Genomic DNA, 21,082 nt, shown 5'->3' on the forward strand with positions numbered 1-21,082 from the left:
GCAGGATGTCATTGTTCACTGGATCATCTGATGTGAAAAACAATAAAGAAGGATTAAAACTTGTTTTTACAATATAGTGTGGCATGTTTTTCTTATAGGAACCTGTTGGATCATCAAACAAATGGAAACAATGCCGAGAAAATTACTGTCCAAGTCGTAGATGTGTGCGTGCACACCAGTGCATAGTGCTGGACATGATTTAAAAAATGTGTCTACTCGCAGTCAACACGCTCAAAACGGTCAATCAGAGCCATAACCAGCTTAGTTTTCAGTGGGCATCTGATCGTACCATCTCCCCATCCCCATGAGCACATCAAAGGCTGATTTCTGGTCCGTTGAAGGCGGAATATCAGCATCTCGCATGGAAACTTTGACGTACTTGGCACCAAAATCTTTCAATACGAACAGCGGTGTACAACTTTTGATGGAAACAAAATCGACACGATCGAGAGTAGCGTGCGAATCATCCCTGCTGCTGCACTGAATTGATGCAATCGTTCGGCCAGAATATTCGTCGTCAAGATGTTGCGTGATTAAATCACCAATACAGTCACTCGAATTTATACCGCTGACATACTTCTTAACAACTCATGACTCGCAGACTTCCTCTCCTGTCGCAGTCACCGTGTGGCCCTAAATGGAGTTCTTTCATCCCCTCTTCCTGTCCAGGCTGGAGTTCCTCAAGGTCGCGTTCTGGGCCCTGTTCTTTTTCTGGTTTTCATCAATGATCTCTCCGACTCTCTGAAAAATCCTCTATATCTGTTTGCTGATGACTCCACCCTCGGCCGTACCATCGGTCATCCCTCAGATCGGCAAGCAGCAACTTCTTTGCTCACTGCAGATCTGGAGAAAATCACAAACTGGTCTAACACGTAGAACATGTCTTTCAATCCGAACAAATCTCACACTCTATGTCTCTTCAAAAGGACCGTTTAGAAACCCCCCCATCCACTTTCTCAACAATCCTCTGGAAGAAGTCCTTTCTTTCAAGCTTCTGGGTCTCACTATCTGCTATGACCTTTCCTGGGAAAGCTACATTTCAAACCTCGCCTCCAAAGCCAGTCGCCGATTGGGAATCCTCCGTCGTGCAAAGTCCTTCCTTGGCCCACCTGAGCTCCTGACCACTTACAAAGCTTTTGTCCACAGCCTGATGGAGTACTGCTCTCCACTCTGGGCTGGTGCTCCTAACTCCCACCTTTCTCGGCTTCACGGTGTAGAAACCAAGGCATTTCAGATCATTGGCATCTCCCGCAATAAGGCTGAGTCTTTGGGCCTCTCACTCATTCACCGCAGGTTGGTCTGTGGTCTTTCTGTCTTCTACCGTCTCCTCTCCAGCCTCGCCCCCCCCCAGCTCTCTCTACGATTTGTAACCACCACATTTCCGCAGGGCACTCAAGGTCTGCCAACAACCCCCTTCTGGTAAAACTACCAAAATCACGAATCACTGCTCACCTTCACTCTTTCATTCCTCTTTTTCCCGCCTTTGGAATAAACTCCCTCACTCTATTCATTCCCATTCTTCCCTCCAGGTCTTCAAAACAGCTGTTCACCACCACCTCTAATCATCCCACATCCAAATCCTCGATCTTTTCTACCCCCGATAATCCACCAAAGCCCACCTCCTTCTAATTCCCTGCTTTCCTTCCTGAAAGTCCCTGTAATGTCCATCTTCTATTCCCCATGGTCCCCGTCCCATACCTCTCCCTTCCACAGATCTCCTAATGTCTGTTCCCCACTGTTTTGTCCTTCCCACTCCCTCCTCTCTTGTCTCATGTCCCCCATGATGTGCGTTGTGTGTTAGCTTTCACACGAGCCTCGACAAGGTAGAGAAAAAAAAAACTTCAAACAATCACTTTCGCCCGAGAAACAACAGTCAATCTGAACCATGCTGGCCACTGCTCAGACGCCATAACCGAAGACGACTGCGCAGCTTTACTGCCCAGCTCGGTTAAAGGTGACTCGGCATTTTGGTGCGCACGTACGAAATTATATTTTGAAAATAAATGCCGACATTTACATTTCGGGTTTTGAAACTTTTGCACCTTCGGCGGAAAATGAATAAATATAAAAGGCTAAAAATGTGTTTTATATTAATATTTCATTTCGGCAAATATACCGTCGGCGGATCCATAAACCAAGTTAGTATGGAATAGGCAAAGCCGAGAAGCGAACGTAGAATTCTTCTTACATTCGCTTCTGACTTTACATAAAACTTGTTCACAACTGTATACTTGCCAACTATACCGTGATACATGTAAGCGCCGCACGGCTGATGATTTTGACGCAATTTCCGGTTACTTCGGCCTGGATTCGGGATCAGCGATAAATAATGTAAATCACGATTAAAAAATATTTTTTGATGATGCGGGAGATATCTTTATTAAAATTAACTTTGGGAAAAAAATTATTGAATAAATAAATAAACGATCACTTCTGGTCAAGAATAAAAGAAATTAAAAGTTCCGGAAAGAGTTTCAAAATCACTCCCGGATATGTTAAATACAAAATAAACACTTCCTGTCATGAAAAAAAAATCACTTTCGGAAGTATAAAATTAACTTTGGGAAAAAATAATTGAATAAATAAATAAACACTTCCGGTCATTATCTCCCGGCATGCATCATTCCCCATGACAAAAACCGGAAACAAAAAAAAAACCAGAAGCAAAAAAAAAAACGGAAGCAAAATGGTCATGGCCAACAACACAGATTCACAATTGCCAGGGTATTGTGTTGTTTTTGTTGTTTCCTATTCTCTCATGTGCACACATTAAGTAATATTCACAAGATAGAAATAAAACCCAATCGTGTTTATACACCGCACAGCGTTTAACAACAACCGGAAGCAAAAGGTCATATCTAACGACATGGATTCCAAATAGTCAGGGGTATTGTGTTGTTGTTGTTGTTGTTGTTTCCTATTCTGTAGGGTTGGAACCTCCCCCATTCCGAGCGTGGACTGTGCTTCATTGCCCGTAACGGGGCCGGCAGTGCCGGAAACCGGTGCGATGACGATCCAGACACTGTTGGAACGTTTAATAGGGGACATGACGGTACAAATGGCAAATCAATTCGTGACACAGAGGGCAGAAATGACGGCAAAGAGGGCAGAAATGACGGCACAAATGGAAAATCAATTAGTGACACAGAGGGCAGAAATGACGGCACAGAGGGCAGAAATGACGGCACAAATGGAAAATCAATTCGTGACACAGAGGGCAGAAATGACAGATCAATTGGGGGTAATGGGGGTACAGTTGGGTGCACGGATTGATTTAATGAGGGATGAATTGGGGGAAAAGATGGAGAAAATGAAAACTGAGATGCAGGAGTGTGTGGATGTTAAATTGGGAGAAATACAAAGTAAATTCGAGGATAGATTGGAGGAAACAAAGGTAGAAATTACATTGGAGGGGGAAAATATACGGAAAAAATTGGTAGATAAAATTGATGCAACGAACATTCGGGTTGATAAAGTGGATGAAAGCCTGGAACGTCATCGTGCCTGTGTGGATGCTTGTATGCAGCTGCAAGTTGAAGAGTGGGGAGAGCTGAGGAAGCAAGGGATGAATTTGGCGGAGGAGGTAAAAGGATTGGAGGCTCGTTTGGACGAACAAGATAAAATTATGAGCCAAGATGAAGTCTTGGATAAAGGCCTGGTAGAGCCGTCTTTTGTAAGTGGAGTGTCCGGGTTGGTTGAGGAGCAGCTACAAACTCGCGACGGAGCCTTGGAGGAGGTTGTGCGGGCCCAGAAGATCCTGCGGGAAGAGGTGAATCGGTCCATTCAACGTTTGGAACAGGAGGCAAAATTGACCCATGAGACCCTCACCACAAAACATCTTTGGCCACAGTGGGCTCCGAAATTGGATACGCAGCCACAAGGGTGTTTGATCCCTGGGCTGGATTCGGACAAGGGAGAAACTGAGAAGCGGGCCACCGTAAAAGTGATCCCCCTGGTAAATTTTGACGGGTCAGGGAGCGTTGAAGCTTTTCTGACGCAATTTGAGTGCATTTCCCGACTAAACGGGTGGAATGAGCGGGAACGTACAGGGAATTTGGTGGCAACGTTGCGGGGACCAGCCGCAGATGTGTTAAACGTGATCGCGGAGGGATGTTGACCAGCTCCCACATTTGCGAGGCGTTGAGCCGTCGGTTTGGGTTCGCGGCAAACTGTGATCTGGTGCGGGCCCAGCTCCAGCACCGCAGATTAAAGCCGGGTGAGACGGTGCAGGAGCTGGCACAGGACATTTACCAATCAGTCAGGATCGCGTATCGGGACCTTACAGTGGAGGCATGGGACAGACTGGCACTCGAGAAATTTTTAGCTGCTCTTCCTGACCCTGAGGTCCGAGCGCTGGTGGAGCTACAGGATCCACCCACCGTTCACCGAGCGGCCGAGTGCGCGGCCAGGCTGGCCTCGTGGAGTCGGCCGGGTCGGGTTCCAGAGAGGCCATCGGTGACGATCCGACAGGCGGAGATCCAGGATCAGGGAGGGGGGCTGGGAGAAATTGGCATTACCCAAATGTTACAGGAAATCTGCCAGAAACTGTTAAGTTTGATAAGGGGTTATTCGGTTGTTGGTGTGCCAAAGCGGCGGGGTCCAGCCCAGCCAAAAGAGCAATTCGATTATGGCCGAGGGGGTCCGGAACCGGAAGAGACATTACACCGATACCCACGGGGGCCTTTTATGGGGAGTTGTTTCCGGTGCGGGCGAAGAGGACACATGCAACGATATTGCCGGTACCCGGTGATGGAGGGACCCTCCAATAGACTTTTAGACTCGGAGAGGGTGAATCCTCCTGCTGAGCCGCCAGGTCTATCCGAGATGCCCTTTCATAGGTCGGGTCCGGAGATCACTGTCGGGGGTCGGGGAGACTAGATTGGGCTGAGCATATACGGCCATGCTCGGCTGCTGAGATTGTGGCGAAGTGCCCTCCTTTGGTGAAAAAAAAAAAAAAGAATTGTGGGAAAATTGGCATGGGTTTGTAAGTTCTGCTGGGTTTTAGAGTGACAATCGGGACAGTGGGTAATTGGTAACAAAGCGGGCACGAGTGGCTGTCCAATGGCTGGTGCGTGGATCGGGTGAGAAGTGCTGTGTGAGTTGTTTTAAGTTAAGAAGTGAAATGTATGGTGCACACATTGATTTTTTATTGGACATGGTGTGGTAACAGGGAAGGTCATGGTCGGCAAAGTGTTAGAAATGCAGGTCACATGTAAGGCCGATGGGGTGGGGGAGTCATGTGGGTTTTGTGGGTGGGGATGATGTGCTTGTCCACAGGGATTGCTGAGGCTCACGGTGAGCGGGAATTGCGACCCCCTTCAAGGAGATTCACCACCTGGTGGCTAATGGTGACAGTGTCTGGAGGCAACTGGGAGAGGGTCTGGTTGGGCGACCAAGGCGGGTAGGACCTTGGCGACCCAGGAAGGCCAGAGGAGCCAGTGAGACCCCTTCCAGAGTGTTGTACGGGATTAGAGCTGATGGCTACCAGGGGGGAGGGAATCAAAGGAAGCGGGGCGGAGAAACGTCCGGGTTGGACTAAAGCTTACCTGTGGGCATGGTTGCACCTGAGATGCCCCCATCATCTTGTGGTAACCCACCCCACGGCCACGACGGGATTCAGCCTGCATGATTAAAATGAGGACCATGACCTAGAAATGTGATGATGACCATGGTGTGAGTGTTGTGAAGATGTGTGAGTCCCACCCGATCCCGCACAACTTGACATGTGCAGCAAGGGCATGATGTCCGCATAATTTTGGGGCAAGCAAATTTGAAAATTGGCTCCCCAGGTAACGCTGGGTCTATTAGCATCCACTGGGGGAGGCGGTCAAGTGTAAATATCCTGTGAATAGTGTCGTTAAGGCTTAGAGTAGGAATGTAAAGTATAAGTGTTGTGTTTTTGTGGAACATTTTGTTTCCCCTCCCCAGATCACTGGAAGAGTGCTGGGCAGGAGCGATGATCCGGAGGATGGAGTGCAACTTCACTCAGTGCTCTCATGTGATAAAATAAAAAAAAATAAAAAAACGAATGATTGTTTTGGCGAGGATAAGGCCATAAGGGGGTAGTACATTAAGCAGGATAGGTAAGTTAGCTGCGACTCGCTGCCCATTGCCCCTCCTACTTTATTTCGTTAGGTTAATTAGGTGTGAGTCAGTCAGTGTTAAGGCTGGTACGGTAGTGCCTGTGATATACCTTGCAGGAGCTGCGGTACCAGAGGAGGGGGCAGTGTTACGTTTGAGGGGGGGGTATGCATTCAAAGGGTAATTAGGATGTTTAATTAGGTATGCCATGCTGTTCGAGTTTACCAGGATCTCGATGTAATAAGTGGCGATTCAGTGGTGATAAGTTGTCTAGTAAATGTTCATTTCTTCAAGGGGGAAATGATAAATGTCACGTAATTAGATAGGGACACGGGATAGGGTAAGTGTGTCTGCGTAAACCCCTTTTGGTATTCTCTGAAGACTGGCCGTGACGTCACAGGACAGTGCAGCGGATGGCTCCGCCCCGTGATCACGATTGGCGGAAGGCGATGGCGGTGGGCAAATAAACGGCTCGATTGGGAGTGACGAGGACGAAGGATAAAAAGGTTCTGTTCGGGGTCGAAAAGGAAGAAGAATATTACAACCAGAACGATCGTGTTTTTTTGGTGTGGAAGCTGTGGCGGCAGAGAGCGTCCTGGTTGCTGTGCTGAGTCGATCGTGCTCTTGATCATGTCTGGGAGCCTTACCGAGCCTCGCCTCGGTTGGCTCTGGGGTTCTGCTGACTTCGGAGTACGGGGTCGGGCAGCGGGCGGACCTGCCTCCCTCTCCTGCTCGCGGCTTGGCGCGGGAGCTGGTTCCCTGGCGGCTGTGGGCGGACTTGGGCCAGGACCAGGAGGTCGACAGCACCGCGGTTTCTCCTGCCCCCCCCCCCCTGGCGAGAGCAAGGCCGGCTCGTCCGGCGCCGATCCAGGGACAGTTGCATCCACACCACGGTCCAGCCTGACCACCAGAGATAGCTTCGTTTTGTGTGTGTGTGTGTGTTTGGCGCCTTAGAGGGATTGAGAACTGTATATTCATTGGAATTGTCTGTGTTTTTCCCCACGCCCGATCCCACACCATCCCGTCGAATCGCCCCGGATCCCTCTTCTTGCCGAGTCTTGTTATTTCTGGTAATTATAAAAAAAACAAATAAACATCATCAACTCAGTGAAAAGTGACTCGTGCCACCTTCCTCGTCCCGTTTGCGGTGGAGCGATTAGAACCGCCATGTTTGGGTTATAAACAAATAAATCGCCTCCATCGTTTCGGCTCATTCTACGTTGGCGGGACTGTTCAAGTCCCGTGGACGTCACAATATGTCTGACACGAGCCCAGTATCAGTTCCCTCTTGGGCCATGGCAGTCATAGACTAAGGGGGTTGGTGAGGGGGAAACACACCCCCTCACCCCCCCCGGCCTCGAGGGCTTGCCACATAGCCTATAACCTTCCCGGGGCCCATCCCGACATTTTTTGTTTCAGTGGTTAGCTCCTATCTTTCACCTTTCAGGAGATTAGCGCGTGCAGACAAACAAAAAAAAAAACTTAAAATCATATGTTAGATATATTGTATATGGTGGCCCCATGTCAATCGGCTGAACTTGAAAAATTAACGTTACAAAAATCAGGTGATGACGTCATATTTCGGAAACCGGAAGTACAATTCTTTTACATCGGGACACCTCCGGGTACATGTTCTGTCAGCATGTGAAGTTTGGTGAGGATCAGTACAGTACTTTTCTCGTGCATAGGTCACAGAGAAACACACAGACACACTTTCAACTTTATATTTATAGATAGTTTTTATCCCGGTAGGATTCTCACGTCTCTCACGAGTAAAGTATTCCATCCAGTCAGACACTTGAGTTCTCTCCTTTTACCATCGACATTAATGCATTCTTCCTACACCGACTGATACAAGTTCGATTCCACTTGTTAATGCTCGGGTTTGAGATTTACACACTTTGTGACAGAGCAAGGACCTGTGTTGGGTTGGTTGCTTGGTCCAGAAATAGAAAGATACCCACCAATGGAACACAGCTTGGTGCAGAGGAACCACTTCAAACTTGGACTACTCAGGCTTCCATGCCAGAATCATTTATCAATCACAAGAATCATCGAGGTATTGAAAAACGGTTTAATAAACAAAACAAAGATGAATGAAAACAAAATTAACTTGTTTTACATAACAACATGCATTTGGAACATGTGTCGAGTCCAAGTGTTCCATTTCTCTACCTTTGGCATCATGTTTTCACAATCCTGGGTTTTGTGTGAGATTTTAATCAATGAACATCATATCGTCATTATTTAGGCCAAAGTTACTGGTACTCAGAACTCCTTCAGGAATATTGTCCTTTTCAATTTGTACACGAGTTCAATGTCCGCTTCCGGTGCTTCATTTCACTCAGAACACAGAACACAGAACACTTATACGGTTTCAACTTTCTTTAAACTTAATAATTGAGTAAAGACCTTCACACACATAGAACACTCGAAGGGTTTCACACCTGTATGTATTTTTGGATGTTTGTTTAAATGTGATAATGGACGAAAAGGCCTTCACACACGCAGAACACTTATTGGGTTTCACACCTGGATGTATTTTTTGATGTTGATTTAAATGTGATAATCGACTAAAGGCTTTCACACACAGAGAACACTTGTGGGGTTTCACACCTGTATGTATTTTTTGATGTTGATTTAAATGTGATAATCGACTAAAGGCCTTCACACACGTAGAACACTTGTGGGGTTTCACACCTGAATGTATATTTTGATGTTGATATAAAGTTGATGATTAAGTCAAGGACTTCACACACACAGAACACTTAAAGGGTTTCACACCTGAATGTATTTTTTGATGTCGATATAAACTTGATGATTGACGAAAGGCCTTCACACACACACAGAACACTTATAGGGTTTCACACCTGAATGTATTTTTTGATGTTGATATAAATGTGATAATCGACTGAAGGCCTACACACACACAGAACACTTATAGGGTTTCACACCTGTATGTATTTTTTGATGATCATTTAAATGTGATGATTGAGTAAAGGCCTTCACACACACAGAACACTTAAAGGGTTTCACACCTGTATGTATTTTTTGATGTTGATATAAATGTGATAATCGACTAAAGGCCTTCACACACACACAGAACACTTATAGGGTTTCACACCTGTATGTATTTTTTGATGTCGATATAAACTTGATGATTCACGAAAGGCCTTCACACACACACAACACTTGTAGGGTTTCACACCTGAATGTATTTTTTGATGTTGATATAAATTTGATAATTGACTGAAGGCCTTCACACACACAGAACACTTATAGGGTTTCACACCTGTATGTATTTTTTGATGTCGATATAAACTTGATGATTGACTAAAGGCCTTCACACACACAGAACACTTATAGGGTTTCACACCTGAATGTATTTTTTGATGTTGATATAAATGTGATAATCGACTGAAGGCCTTCACACACACAGAACACTTATAGGGTTTCACACCTGTATGTATTTTTTGATGTCGATATAAACTTGATGATTGACTAAAGGCCTTCACACACACAGAACACTTATAGGGTTTCACACCTGAATGTATTTTTTGATGTTGATATAAATGTGATAATCGACTGAAGGCCTTCACACACACAGAACACTTATAGGGTTTTACACCTGCATGTATTTTTTGATGTTCATTTAAATGTGATAATCGACTAAAGGCCTTCACACACACAGAACACTTGAAGGGTTTCACACCTGTATGTATTTTTTGATGTTGATATAAACTTGATAATCGACTGAAGGCCTTCACACACACAGAACACTTGTAGGGTTTCACACCTGTATGTATTTTTTGATGATCATTTAAATGTGATGATTGACTAAAGGCCTTCACACAAAAAGAACACTTGAAGGGTTTCAGACCTGAATGTATTTTTTGATGTTGATTTAAATTTGATGAACGATTAAATTCTTTCAAACACACATAACACCTGTGTGATTTATCACTTCCCTCGACGTTCTCTTTCAGGATGTTGAGAGAACTGTTCTTCTGGTTCTTGTTGGACACACCAATAAGTTTATCAGCGTACTGACCAAGAGTGCGTGTCACGTGATGATTGAAGGAAACTGCAGTGTCGACCAACGAGGTGGAACACTTGGAACACTCAGAACACTTGGAACAAGAATCCTTTTTCATTTGTTTCTCTGCAATGGAAATTCACAAAGAGGATCAATAAATCCCTTTTAGAATGAAACATTTGACACAGAAAACACATTGTACTCCAATTGGATCAAAATTTTTGAGCGAAGGGAAGAGATGAGATGAGAGAGAAAGAAAAAGGCATGAAATACAGAATGAAGAGAAAGAGAGAGAGTAAAATGAGAGTGAGAAAGACAAGGAAAGAGAGAAAGAGAGGTAACCAAACACAAACACACACACATCCGTGTTTTTCCTCCTATCATCAAAGAGTGGGGGTCCCAAAGGCTTTGCCCCAATCCCGTCATCTGGCGAGTTGCCCTGCGAAGGGCAGTAGAATGGGAGTTTTGCAGAATAAAGGGTTTTCCGGTGGCTGGAGTGCAAATCCTGCCACAAATCTCCTAAAAAAGTCACCCATCTGCAGGAGGACGTCCGCAGACAGTTGGGCACTCAATATGGATGGCCCTTGGCTCACAAGGAACTCCTCCGCCCTTTGACAGGTTTTGTTTATAATTCTGCTGAGTGTGCATATCATACACCCTCATCACCAGGAATCCTGGTGGGGGAGACGGTCTTTTTTTTAATGATGACATCATCGACCGCTCACTCTTCGAGCAGCAGATGTCTTCAGGGAACTCTCACCAGAAAACCTGGTGGGAGAGACCGTTTAGTCAGTGACAACCCAAGCATGAAACAGGTTATCACAGGTTTACATGGTACCTGCAGCAAGTCACAGATCTAATCCGGCCTGAAGTTCTGGTGGAACTGCCTAAATCCAGGATTGATGCTCACCTCCACTCATTTGTTCTCCTTTTTTCCCTGCCTGTGTAACCAACTTCCACATTCTCTTCAATCCCCTTCTTCCCTCCAGGTTTTGAAGACAGCTGTTCCCCACCATCTCAAATCACTCCCCATCGAAAACCATGATCTTGTCTACCCTCGTTAACCCCCACCCCACCCCTTCCTTCCAAATTTCAAGTTTCCCTCCTGAGAGTTTCCTTCTGTATCCATCTTGTCCACCCAATTCCTCCTCACACCCATTTTTTGTCCGCCGCCCTCTGTCTTGGCCTTCGGTTCTGCTGTTGGTGTTTCCCCCTATCTCTGCTGTTGATGTTTCCCCCCTCTCTCTCCCGTTCCTTTTGTTCTGTTGTGTTCTGATCCGTTCAGTGTACTCGTACTCGGTATTTTCATGGATGTGAGTCCATGTCGGTGACCGATCGATTCCATCACACCCGTGAGCCACGTACAAGTTCCGTGAACGTTTCGACAATCAAAACAAATTCGGTTTCTGAACGATCTTGGTGTTCGAGTATCTACACGTCATGAAGGAAAGTAGAACGTCTGTCTGGAGAACAACTTCCGTACAATGTACATTAATCGTTGTTTATAAATGGTACAACTGCAATGTTGATGAGGTTCATACCTTTGTCTTGAGAGGGCGATTCATCCACAAACTCAGATTTGATCTTCATTTTCACAACAAGATCTGGAAAAAAAACAAGGACAAAACCAAGTGAGTCAGGAACGTTTAACAGTTTAACAATCACATTCATTCACAAAGGACAACAAGGTGATTCAATTAACAACGGCAGGGATTTACTACACGAACCCAACCAACGTGTCCACCAAGGTTCATCCGAATCCGTCCACAACTCGTTTAGATCTCGTGATCCTTCACCTTCGGTGGTGGAGGGAATGAGTTTGTGGTTCAAACCTTCGTATGGAGGGAACGAATCATCGACGAACTCGGACTCGATCTTCACCTTCACAACACCATCTGAAACACAAACAATCCGTGAAAAGGAAACATCCAGGAACCACAAGATCTCGTTACGGAGAGAACGTCACGTACCGGGTCCGGACTCCTTATCCTCAGGTGACCCGACCATGGACCCGCTGTGTGAGGGACGGACTCCGGGATCGACCGTGTTTCCTCCATCGAAGCCGTTCGTGGATCCCGGGGTGTTCGCTTTGTGATCTTCGCCCGAGAGATCTCGGATCATCGCGCATCGTCCTCACCACAGGAGACTGTGAGGAACACGAGGGGAGAACCTGAAGTATTCCGGGGAAAAACAAATCACGTGATCACGATAGATTCACGGTTTCTCAGCGGCAGATTCGCGCCGCCCGGTCACGTGACCGACGAAACAGGAAAACTCATCAATTAATCGTGTTGCGGGAAAAACTACCAAACCATTAAAATTCTGAATAATGACGTCATTAATATTAAAACTCATAAGCAAATCTGAAGTACAATAATATTATTCAGTTGAAATGGACTGTCAGCAGAAAATGGCGGGAACAAAAATAAATTCGGTATCGAAGGAAATTTTATCTTTTGAAGACGCCAGTTCACGGTCGAGGCTCATGGAAGGGCTCGGGCCCAAAACAGATGAGGACAAACACAACAAAGGGAACCAACATCAGGACGGAGGGAGAAGGTCGACGGAGACAGACAAACAAGGGATGCAGGTCACGATGAGGGGTTGGGGAGAGCACACAGGGTGGACAACATAGAGAGAGAAACAAGATTTTGGGAGAGGGGTGCGAGGTGGTTTAATGGGGGGAGAAAAGATCATGGTTTTGAATGGGGGATGACTTGAGATGTTGTTGAACAGCTCTTTTGAAGACCTGGAGGGAGGAATGAGATTGAAGAGAGTATGGAAGGTGGTGTTTTCTGTGAAGAGAACACGAGTTACTGCCGGCTTTGTGAACAGATTACAAATCCCTTTCTCAGTTCATTCAGTCAGGCATCAGGAGACGGGGTGGTCAGCCGGTTCATGGAAAGACTTGGGTGGAAAGTTGTTGGTAATTTGAATATTTGTTTTTCAAATATTTGAGTAATTTGAGGCACGTGTGCTGTATACAATTGCACTGAGTTTGAAATGTCCCCGGTGTCTACCACGTCTCCGGTGTCCCCTGTCCCCCCCCCCCACGTGCCTCAAGACAGCCAATGAAGGCCGTCCGGTAGATGCAGTGCGTAACCTCGATGGAAATAGCGAGAATTGACGGAAATACCCGAGTATTTCAATGGAAATGTGCGAAACTAATGTTATATATGTGAAAAACATTAAATTTGCTTGCCGGAAAAAAAACCAAGAAACGCGCCCCTGTCATGTTCGGACGAACGAAAGACGTCATTTCCGCCCACCATCGCATTTCGCGCCGATCGCCGAATGCTGAAAGCTGAGTTCTTCCAATGCTATCATTCTTTTGCGGCACCCTGCCACGCTGTATCGAACGATTTCATTCCTTCTGTTATATGTAAAGGTGCTTATCACAATAATAACAAGATTTTTACATTTTAAATATTAAGTTCGCTTTTTAATTGTTTTTCAACTGAAAAAGCATAAATTGCATATTTTAACATTAGTGTACTCATTTGCTTCACCACACGCGCTGTATTGAAAGATTCCACTTGTTAACCATGGAAATGCAAGCTTGGTTCGAGTGAAACTTCCCTTTGTATTTATTCCCCAAAACAAAGTGAGGGTGAAACAACTTGGATAGATAGACACTGATATTGTTGTGGCCACGGATACCGAGACACCAGCTTTTCACTCAGGGGGATTAATCCCCGGTTGTCCTCGGTGGAGCCGGACCTGGGACCACCGTTCACAATTGGCGTTGTGGTACGATGGGTTGTTTTAGATTTTAGAGCCACGAACGCCACCCAGTTAACCACGAGTTCCAGTGTCCACCGTCTAATTATGCCGTTTAACTGGAGGTCACGTGGTTACCTGAGCGGGCAGCGTGCCCTCGGCAAAGCACCAATGTTCTCTCCATTAGATTTTAATTCGGGCGGCCGAGAGTTTTAACCGATGGTACGTGCCGCCTATTTTGGGTCAAATCTGTGGTAATAACCTCCCAGTCTATCTAGGTTCGGACAATGCTCGACCAATGGAAGGAAAGGACAGACACGGACAGGTTGGAAGTCAACAAATGATTTTCTTAATAATATAATAAGAAAATAAAAAGTTCTTTTTATTTTCTGAGGTAATTAATGAATAAGTTTGAAAGCAACCGAAATGAATAATTACTCAGGCAAAATCAATCAAAATGCCAGGAAAGAGAAAGAGAGCAGATGCTTATTGGAGGGTGACTTACAGCTAAACACAGACAAGGGTACCAAGAAGATCATTCAGTTGGTGTGGGGGGGGGGGAGAAGAGTCGTCTCGCTCACCAGAGACTAGTTGTCCGTGAAGTGAAAACGTCCTGAAAGGTGTGCGTGCGTGTCACGTCCATCGCCAGCACCCAGCCTTGCCGTGTACCCTCTCACTAACAGCCTTGAATGCCAGTCGACGTCTGGGAGGCCACCGAGATCGTTTGTCACAATTTAGACCCTGGTGCTGTGACACGGGCAGCTCCTCACACTTCAGGAAACTGGTGACGTCCAGTGACCCACACGGTCCGTCGGTGAATGACCCGCGCCTCACACGTTGGTGACCGACCCGTGCCTCACTCGTTGTCGGCGCTGCTCTCACCCACACGCTCACTTGCTCAAGCACTGGGAAGGGCGAATTGTCTCGTTGACGCTGGTCAGACACCCACACACTCGCTTCTTCCCTCACATGCTTCAACTCTCACTTCTTTCTCGGCTCGCTTGCCCGCGTCTTGCTCGCTTCTCTCCTCCTTTTTCCTCTATGGCTTTCTTTCTCATTCTCTTCTCCCTCCTCTTACTTCTCTCGTCTCAGAACGGATCTCCAATTCGTTTTATATCTGCGGCCCATCTCAGCGGGCGCAGAGTCTCCACTAAGCTCACCCCACCCCACTTGCGCACGGTTACCATGACGACCCGTGCGCTCTCAAAAAAGGTGGGCGTCGGCGCTTGCGAAAGAAATACGTACATAAACGTTGCTGAGGAAAAATCAGGGCGGGCTTCAGAGTTCTCGAAAGAAATGTGTGTAAACGTGTCTGTTGTATATTTAAAAAATTCCCACAAGAGAGGGGATCAATTCTTCACCCTTCTCAACGCATTCCATTTAAAATCCCATTAAACATGGGGATGGGGCTCATCTTAACATGCATTTCAGGAAATAACTGTCTGAGGACCTGGATGTGTGGATGCATTCATCAGACTGGATTCTGAAATCCGTAACAATATCATCACCGATGCACAGGATGACTCTCCCATAGAAAAAACAGCTCCTGTGATTGGGTCAGTGAGTGTACAAGAACCATGGTACACCAATGTGACAATGTTAACGACACTGAACATCTTGGTGTGCAATCTTATCACATCTACCTCTTTTTGGTTTACTGATGAAAATCGGCTTGCCTCCGGACGGTGTTTGTCTCCACCGGGGAAGGGAAGGAGTTTCTCTCCGAACGACTTGGCTCCGGGCGGTGTTTGTCTCCACCGGGGAAGGGAAGGAGTTTCTCTCCGAACGACTTGGCTCCGGGCGGTGTTTGTCTCCACCGGGGAAGGGAAGGAGTTTCTCTCCGAACGACTTGGCTCCGGGCGGTGTTTGTCTCCACCAGGGAAGGGAAGGAGTTTCTCTCCGAACGACTTGGCTCCGGGTGGTGTTTGTCTAAACCGGGGAAGGGAAGGAGTTTCTCTCCGAATGACTTGGCTCTGGGCGGTGTTTGTCTCCACCGGGGAAGGGAAGGAGTTTCTCTCTGAACGACTTGCCTCCGGGCGGTGTTTGTCTCCACTGGGGAAGGGAAGGAGTTTCTCTCCGAACGACTTGGCTCCGGGCGGTGTTTTACACACTTTGGGACAGAACAATGACCTGTGTTGGTTGGTTGCTTGGTCCAGAATTAGAAAGATACCCACCAATGGAACACAGCTTGGTGCAGAGGAACCACTTCAAACTTGGACTACTCGTGCTTCCATGCAAGAATCATTTATCAATCACAAGAATCATCGATAAATTGAAAAAGTTTAATAAACAAAACAAAGATGAATGAAAACAAAATTAACTTGTTTTACATAACAACGTGTATTTGGTGCATGCGTCGAGTCCGAGTGTTCCATTTCTCTTCCTTTAGCATAATCTTTTCACTTTTCTGGGTTTCGTGTGAGATTTTGATCATTGAACATCATGTCGTCATTATTTAGGCCAAAGTCACTGTTACAACTCCTTCAGGAATGTTGTCCTTTTCAATTTGTACACGAGTTCAATGTCTGCTTACAGTGCCTCGTTTCACTCAGAACACTTGTACGGTTTAACTTTCATCGGGATTCTTTGATGTTTCTGTAAAGTTGAGAACTGTGTAAAGACGTCACTGCATGTCGAGCACTTTCAGGACTTCACACCTGAATGTATTTTTTGATGTTTGTTTAAACTTGATGATTGATAGAAGGCCTTCACACACACGGAACACTTGTAGGACTTCGCACCTGAATGTATTTTTTGATGTTTGTTTAAATCTGATGAATGATAGAAGGACTTCACACACACGGAACACTTGTAGGACTTCACACCTGAATGTATTTTTTGATGTTCATTTAAATGTGATAATCGACGAAAGGCCTTCACACACACGGAACACTTGTACGGTTTCACATCTGAATGTATTTTTTGATGTTTGTTTAAACCTGATGATTGAGTGAAGGCCTTCACACACACGGAACACTTGTACGGTTTCACATCTGAATGTATTTTTTGATGTTTGTTTAAACCTGATGATTGAGTGAAGGCCTTCACACACACAGAACACTTGTAGGACTTCACACCTGAATGTATTTTTTGATGTTGATGTAAATTTGATAATTGGTTAAAGGCCTTCACACACGCACAACACTTGTGGGGTTTCACACCTGTATGTATTTTTTGATGTTTGTGTAAATCTGATGATTGAGTAAAAGCCTTACTGCACATTGAACATTTGTGGGTTTTCACACCTGAATGTATTTTTTGATGTTTATTTAAATTTGATGAACGATTAAATTCTTTCAAACACAGAGAACACCTGTGTCGTTTATCACTTCCTTCGACTTTCTCTTTTCGGATGTTGAGAGAACTGTTTTTCTTGTTGTTGCTGGACACACCACTACGTATATCAACGTTCTGACAAAGAGTCCGTGTCACGTGATGATTGAAGGGGACCTCAGTGTCGACCAACGGGGAACACTTGGAACAAGAATCCTTTTTCATTTGTTTCTCTGTAATGGCAATTCACAAAGAGGATCAATAAATCCCTTTTAGAATGAAACATTTAACACAGAAAAAACATTGTACTCCAATTGGATCAAAAACATTGAGCGATGGCAAGAGAGGAGACGAGAGAGAGAAAGAAAGAAAAAGGAAATAAATAAACAATGGAGAGAAAGAGTGAGTAAAATGAGAGCAAAAAAGACAAGAAAAGAGAGATATAACCAAACACACACACACACACACACACACACACGCACACACACACTCAAACACACACTCACACACAAACTCACACACACACATCCGTGTTTTTCCTCCTATCATCAAGGAGTGGGGGTCCCAAAGTCTTTGCCCCAATCCCGTCATCTGGCGAGTTGCCCTGCGAAGGGCAGTAGAATGGGAGTTTTGCGGAATAAAGGGTTTTCCGGTGGCTGGAGTGCAAATCCTGCCACAAATCTCCGAAAAAAGTAACCCAACTGCAGGAGGACGTCTTCAGACAGTTGGGCACTAGATATGGATGGTCATTGGCTCACAAGGAACTTCTGGACGGTGTTTGTCTCCTTTGACAGGTTTTGGCCCTTTGACAGGTTTTGGCCCTTTGGCAGGTTTTGGCCCTTTGACAGGTTTTGTTTATAATTCTGCTGAGTGTCCATATCATACACCCTCATCACCAGGAAACCTGGTGGGGGAGACGTTTTCGTCACTGACAACCCGACCATGAAACAGGTTATTACAGGTTTCCATGGTCCCTGCAGCAAGTCACAGATCTAATCCGGCCTGACCTTCTGGTGGAACTGCCTAAATCCAGGATTGATGCTCACCTCCACTCATTTGTTCCTCTTTTTTCCTGCCTGTGTAACCAACTTCCACATTCTCTTAAATCCCTTCTTCCCTCCAGCTGTTGAAGACAGCTGTTCCCCACCATCTCAAATCATGCCCCATCCACAACCATGATTTTTTTCTGTTCGATCTCGGTGTTCGAGTACCTACACGTCATGAAGTTAAGTAGAACGTCTGTCTGGAGAACAACCTCCGTACAATGTACATTAATCGTTGTTTATAAATGGTACAACTGCAATGTCGATGAGGTTCATACCTTTGTCTTGAGAGGGCGATTCATCCACAAACTCAGATTTGATCTTCATTTTCACAACAAGATCTGGAAAAAAAAAACCAAGGACAAAACCAAGTGAGTCAGGAACGTTTAACAGTTTAACAATCACATTCATTCACAAAGGACAACAATGTGATTCAATTAACAACGGCAGGGATTTACTACACGAACCCAACCAACGTGTCCACCAAGGTTCATCCGAATCCGTCCACAACTCGTTGAGATCTCGTGATCCTTCACCTTCGGTGGTGGAGGGAATGAGTTTGTGGTTCAAACCTTCGTATGGAGGGAACGAATCATCGACGAACTCGGACTCGATCTTCACCTTCACAACACCATCTGAAACACAAACAATCCGTGAAAAGGAAACATCCAGGAACCACAAGATCTCGTTACGGAGAGAACGTCACGTACCGGGTCCGGACTCCTTATCCTCGGGTGAACCGACCATGGACCCGCTGTGTGAGGGACGGACTCCGGGATCGACCGTGTTTCCTCCATCGAAGCCGTTCGTGGATCCCGGGGTGTTCGCTTTGTGATCTTCGCCCGAGAGATCTCGGATCATCGCGCATCGTCCTCACTCCAGGAGACTGTGAGGAACACGAGGGAGAACCTGAAGTATTCCGGGAAAACAAATCACGTGATCATGATAGATTCACGGTTTCTCAACAGCAGATTCGCGCCGCACGGTCACATGACCGACGAAACAGGAAAACTCATCAATTGATCGTGTTACGGGAAAAACTACCAAACCGTTAAAATTCTGAATAATGACGTCATTAATATTAAAACTCAGAAGCCAATCTGAACAACAATAATATTAAGTGGAGATCAAGCCTCTCCTCACCTGGTGGCAACAACACCGTCGTTATTACATCACTTCCGGTTTCCTCAAACAGTGTTGTGTAATGTGCCGAGTCTGCATCTCATATTTATTATAATTCTGTTCTCACGACGAGTGACTGCACAGCGAGACAGAGAGATAAACACCTTCCCACACGTTTAACATTCACGAAATATAAATCAAACACAATCGTGTTTATACACCGCACAGCGTTTCACATTCGTCTCCTGGAATGTTCTGGGATTGACGTCACCAGGGGGTGGAGCGTGCGCATGCGCAATAAAACAATTCGGTTGTGGTTTCCCTCAGAGTGAATCTTGTTCATATTGTTACGAATCTGGAAACCATTCACATTCCCACAAACAGTTGACCCAAAGTTTAGTTATTTCGTTAAGTAAATGTGGATCGTTAGAATCTCTCCCTTATGTCTAATGGGAATTTAATGTGTGCGCTGCGAGTTTCTCGTTAGTCTTCTGCATTAAATCCCCTCCACTCCTTCAGCGCCATTACGCACGTGTTCGAGGCCACGGACGTAGGCGGGGGTGAGATCACCTCAGAGCCGACCCCGCCCAGCCAGATGGAATGTTCCCCTCGTCCAATGAGGGGAGGACACCGATCGCCCGACGCGCCCCAACCAATCCGGAGGCGAGTTACCTCAGAGCGGATCCCTCCACAGTGTAACGATATTGATATTTAACTGTCATTGTCATGAGCGTCATGGCCGCCCAAACCTTCTTGGAGCAGCGTTGCACCTCGCCCTTTCTCACTGGCATCGCACTGCACGACAAGCTCTTTCTGTGGCTCATAACAGGCCAAGACAGGTGTCGTCGTCGCAAGTCGCTTGATCTCAGCAAATGCACGAGCTAGTGGCCTGTCCGAGTGCCACTCTATGTCTTGCCGAGTCAGCAAACGAATCGGCTCGAGGACGTCGGATAGCCTGGGCATGAACTTTGCCAGGTAGTTGACAAATCCAACCAGGCGCTGGACTTCATGGACGTCTTTCGGTTCTTGTAGTTTGGTGACGGCCTCGATCTTGTCAGGGTCTGCCTTCAGGCCATCAGTGCTGATGACATGGCCCATCAGTGGCACCTCACTTTTGCGCCACTCGCATTTCTTCTGGTTAAGGCTAATGCCTTTCTCCTGGCAACGCTGCGGAAAAGCACGCAAATTGCTGTCATGGTCGACTTTTGCTTCTTCAATGGAGGCGCCTTTTCCAATGATTGTAATGTCCTCTCTTATTACTATCGTGCCTCCCAGACCCAGCAGCGCTTGCTGTAGGCGCTTCTCAAAGATTTCCGATGCGTTCTTTATTCCAAAAGGGAGACGATTTGACTTGTATCCTCCATGTGGCGTCTGTAATGTTGTCAGCAGGCTTGATGCCTCATCAAGCTCAACGTGCCAGTAGCCTGATGCCAAGTCAACCTTTGAAAATACTTTGGCACCTTGTAAATCTGGCAAGATGTCCTCTATGATTGGGAGAGGGTGATGTTCACGTTTGAGAGCTCGGTTCAACGGTCTCGGGTCAATGCATAGTCTCATATCGCCCGACTTCTTTGTGCAGATGACAAGTTGGCTGACCCAATCGGTCGGCTGGTCCACAGGAGTAAGCACTCCAAGATCTTGCAGACGGTCCAGCTCTGCTTTCAATCTGTCCTTCAGTGCGATGGGTACCCGACGCGGTGGCGAGATGACTGGCGGAACTGTCGGGTCAGTTTCAAGATGGGCCTTCCCTGGTAGTTTGCCCAGACCATCGCCAAAGACATCTTTGTACTCCTCGAGAAGTTCGGCC

At 46.1% G+C, this 21,082-nt stretch overlaps 2 protein-coding genes across 3 annotated transcripts; both read right to left on the minus strand.

The window, feature by feature from the left end:
- Window positions 1-9,040: 9,040 nt before the first annotated feature.
- On the minus strand, window positions 9,041-14,359 carry LOC147008061 (uncharacterized). Its single transcript, XM_085865779.1, has 4 exons — window positions 12,088-14,359; window positions 11,914-12,012; window positions 11,659-11,721; window positions 9,041-10,243 (listed from the first exon to the last, which is right to left on the minus strand). The coding sequence occupies exons 1-4, from the start codon at window positions 12,236-12,238 to the stop codon at window positions 9,171-9,173; spliced, it is 1,386 nt and encodes a 461-aa protein (XP_085721905.1). The 5' UTR covers window positions 12,239-14,359; the 3' UTR covers window positions 9,041-9,170.
- Window positions 14,360-16,105: 1,746 nt separating this feature from the next.
- On the minus strand, window positions 16,106-19,062 carry LOC147008062 (uncharacterized). 2 transcript variants are annotated; one of them, XM_085865796.1, is made up of 5 exons: window positions 18,864-19,062; window positions 18,726-18,788; window positions 18,432-18,494; window positions 16,663-17,343; window positions 16,106-16,578 (listed from the first exon to the last, which is right to left on the minus strand). In XM_085865796.1, the coding sequence occupies exons 1-5, from the start codon at window positions 19,012-19,014 to the stop codon at window positions 16,481-16,483; spliced, it is 1,056 nt and encodes a 351-aa protein (XP_085721922.1). In that variant the 5' UTR covers window positions 19,015-19,062; the 3' UTR covers window positions 16,106-16,480. The 2 variants fall into 2 exon arrangements, with proteins under 2 accessions (XP_085721922.1, XP_085721921.1); XM_085865795.1 differs by having other exon boundaries at window positions 16,106-17,343.
- Window positions 19,063-21,082: the final 2,020 nt, after the last annotated feature.

Source organism: Eptatretus burgeri, chromosome 22 (genome assembly GCF_056783735.1).
Source record: "Eptatretus burgeri isolate ZD-2024b chromosome 22, Ebu_testis_v1, whole genome shotgun sequence".
Classification (NCBI taxonomy): Eukaryota; Metazoa; Chordata; class Myxini; order Myxiniformes; family Myxinidae; genus Eptatretus; species Eptatretus burgeri.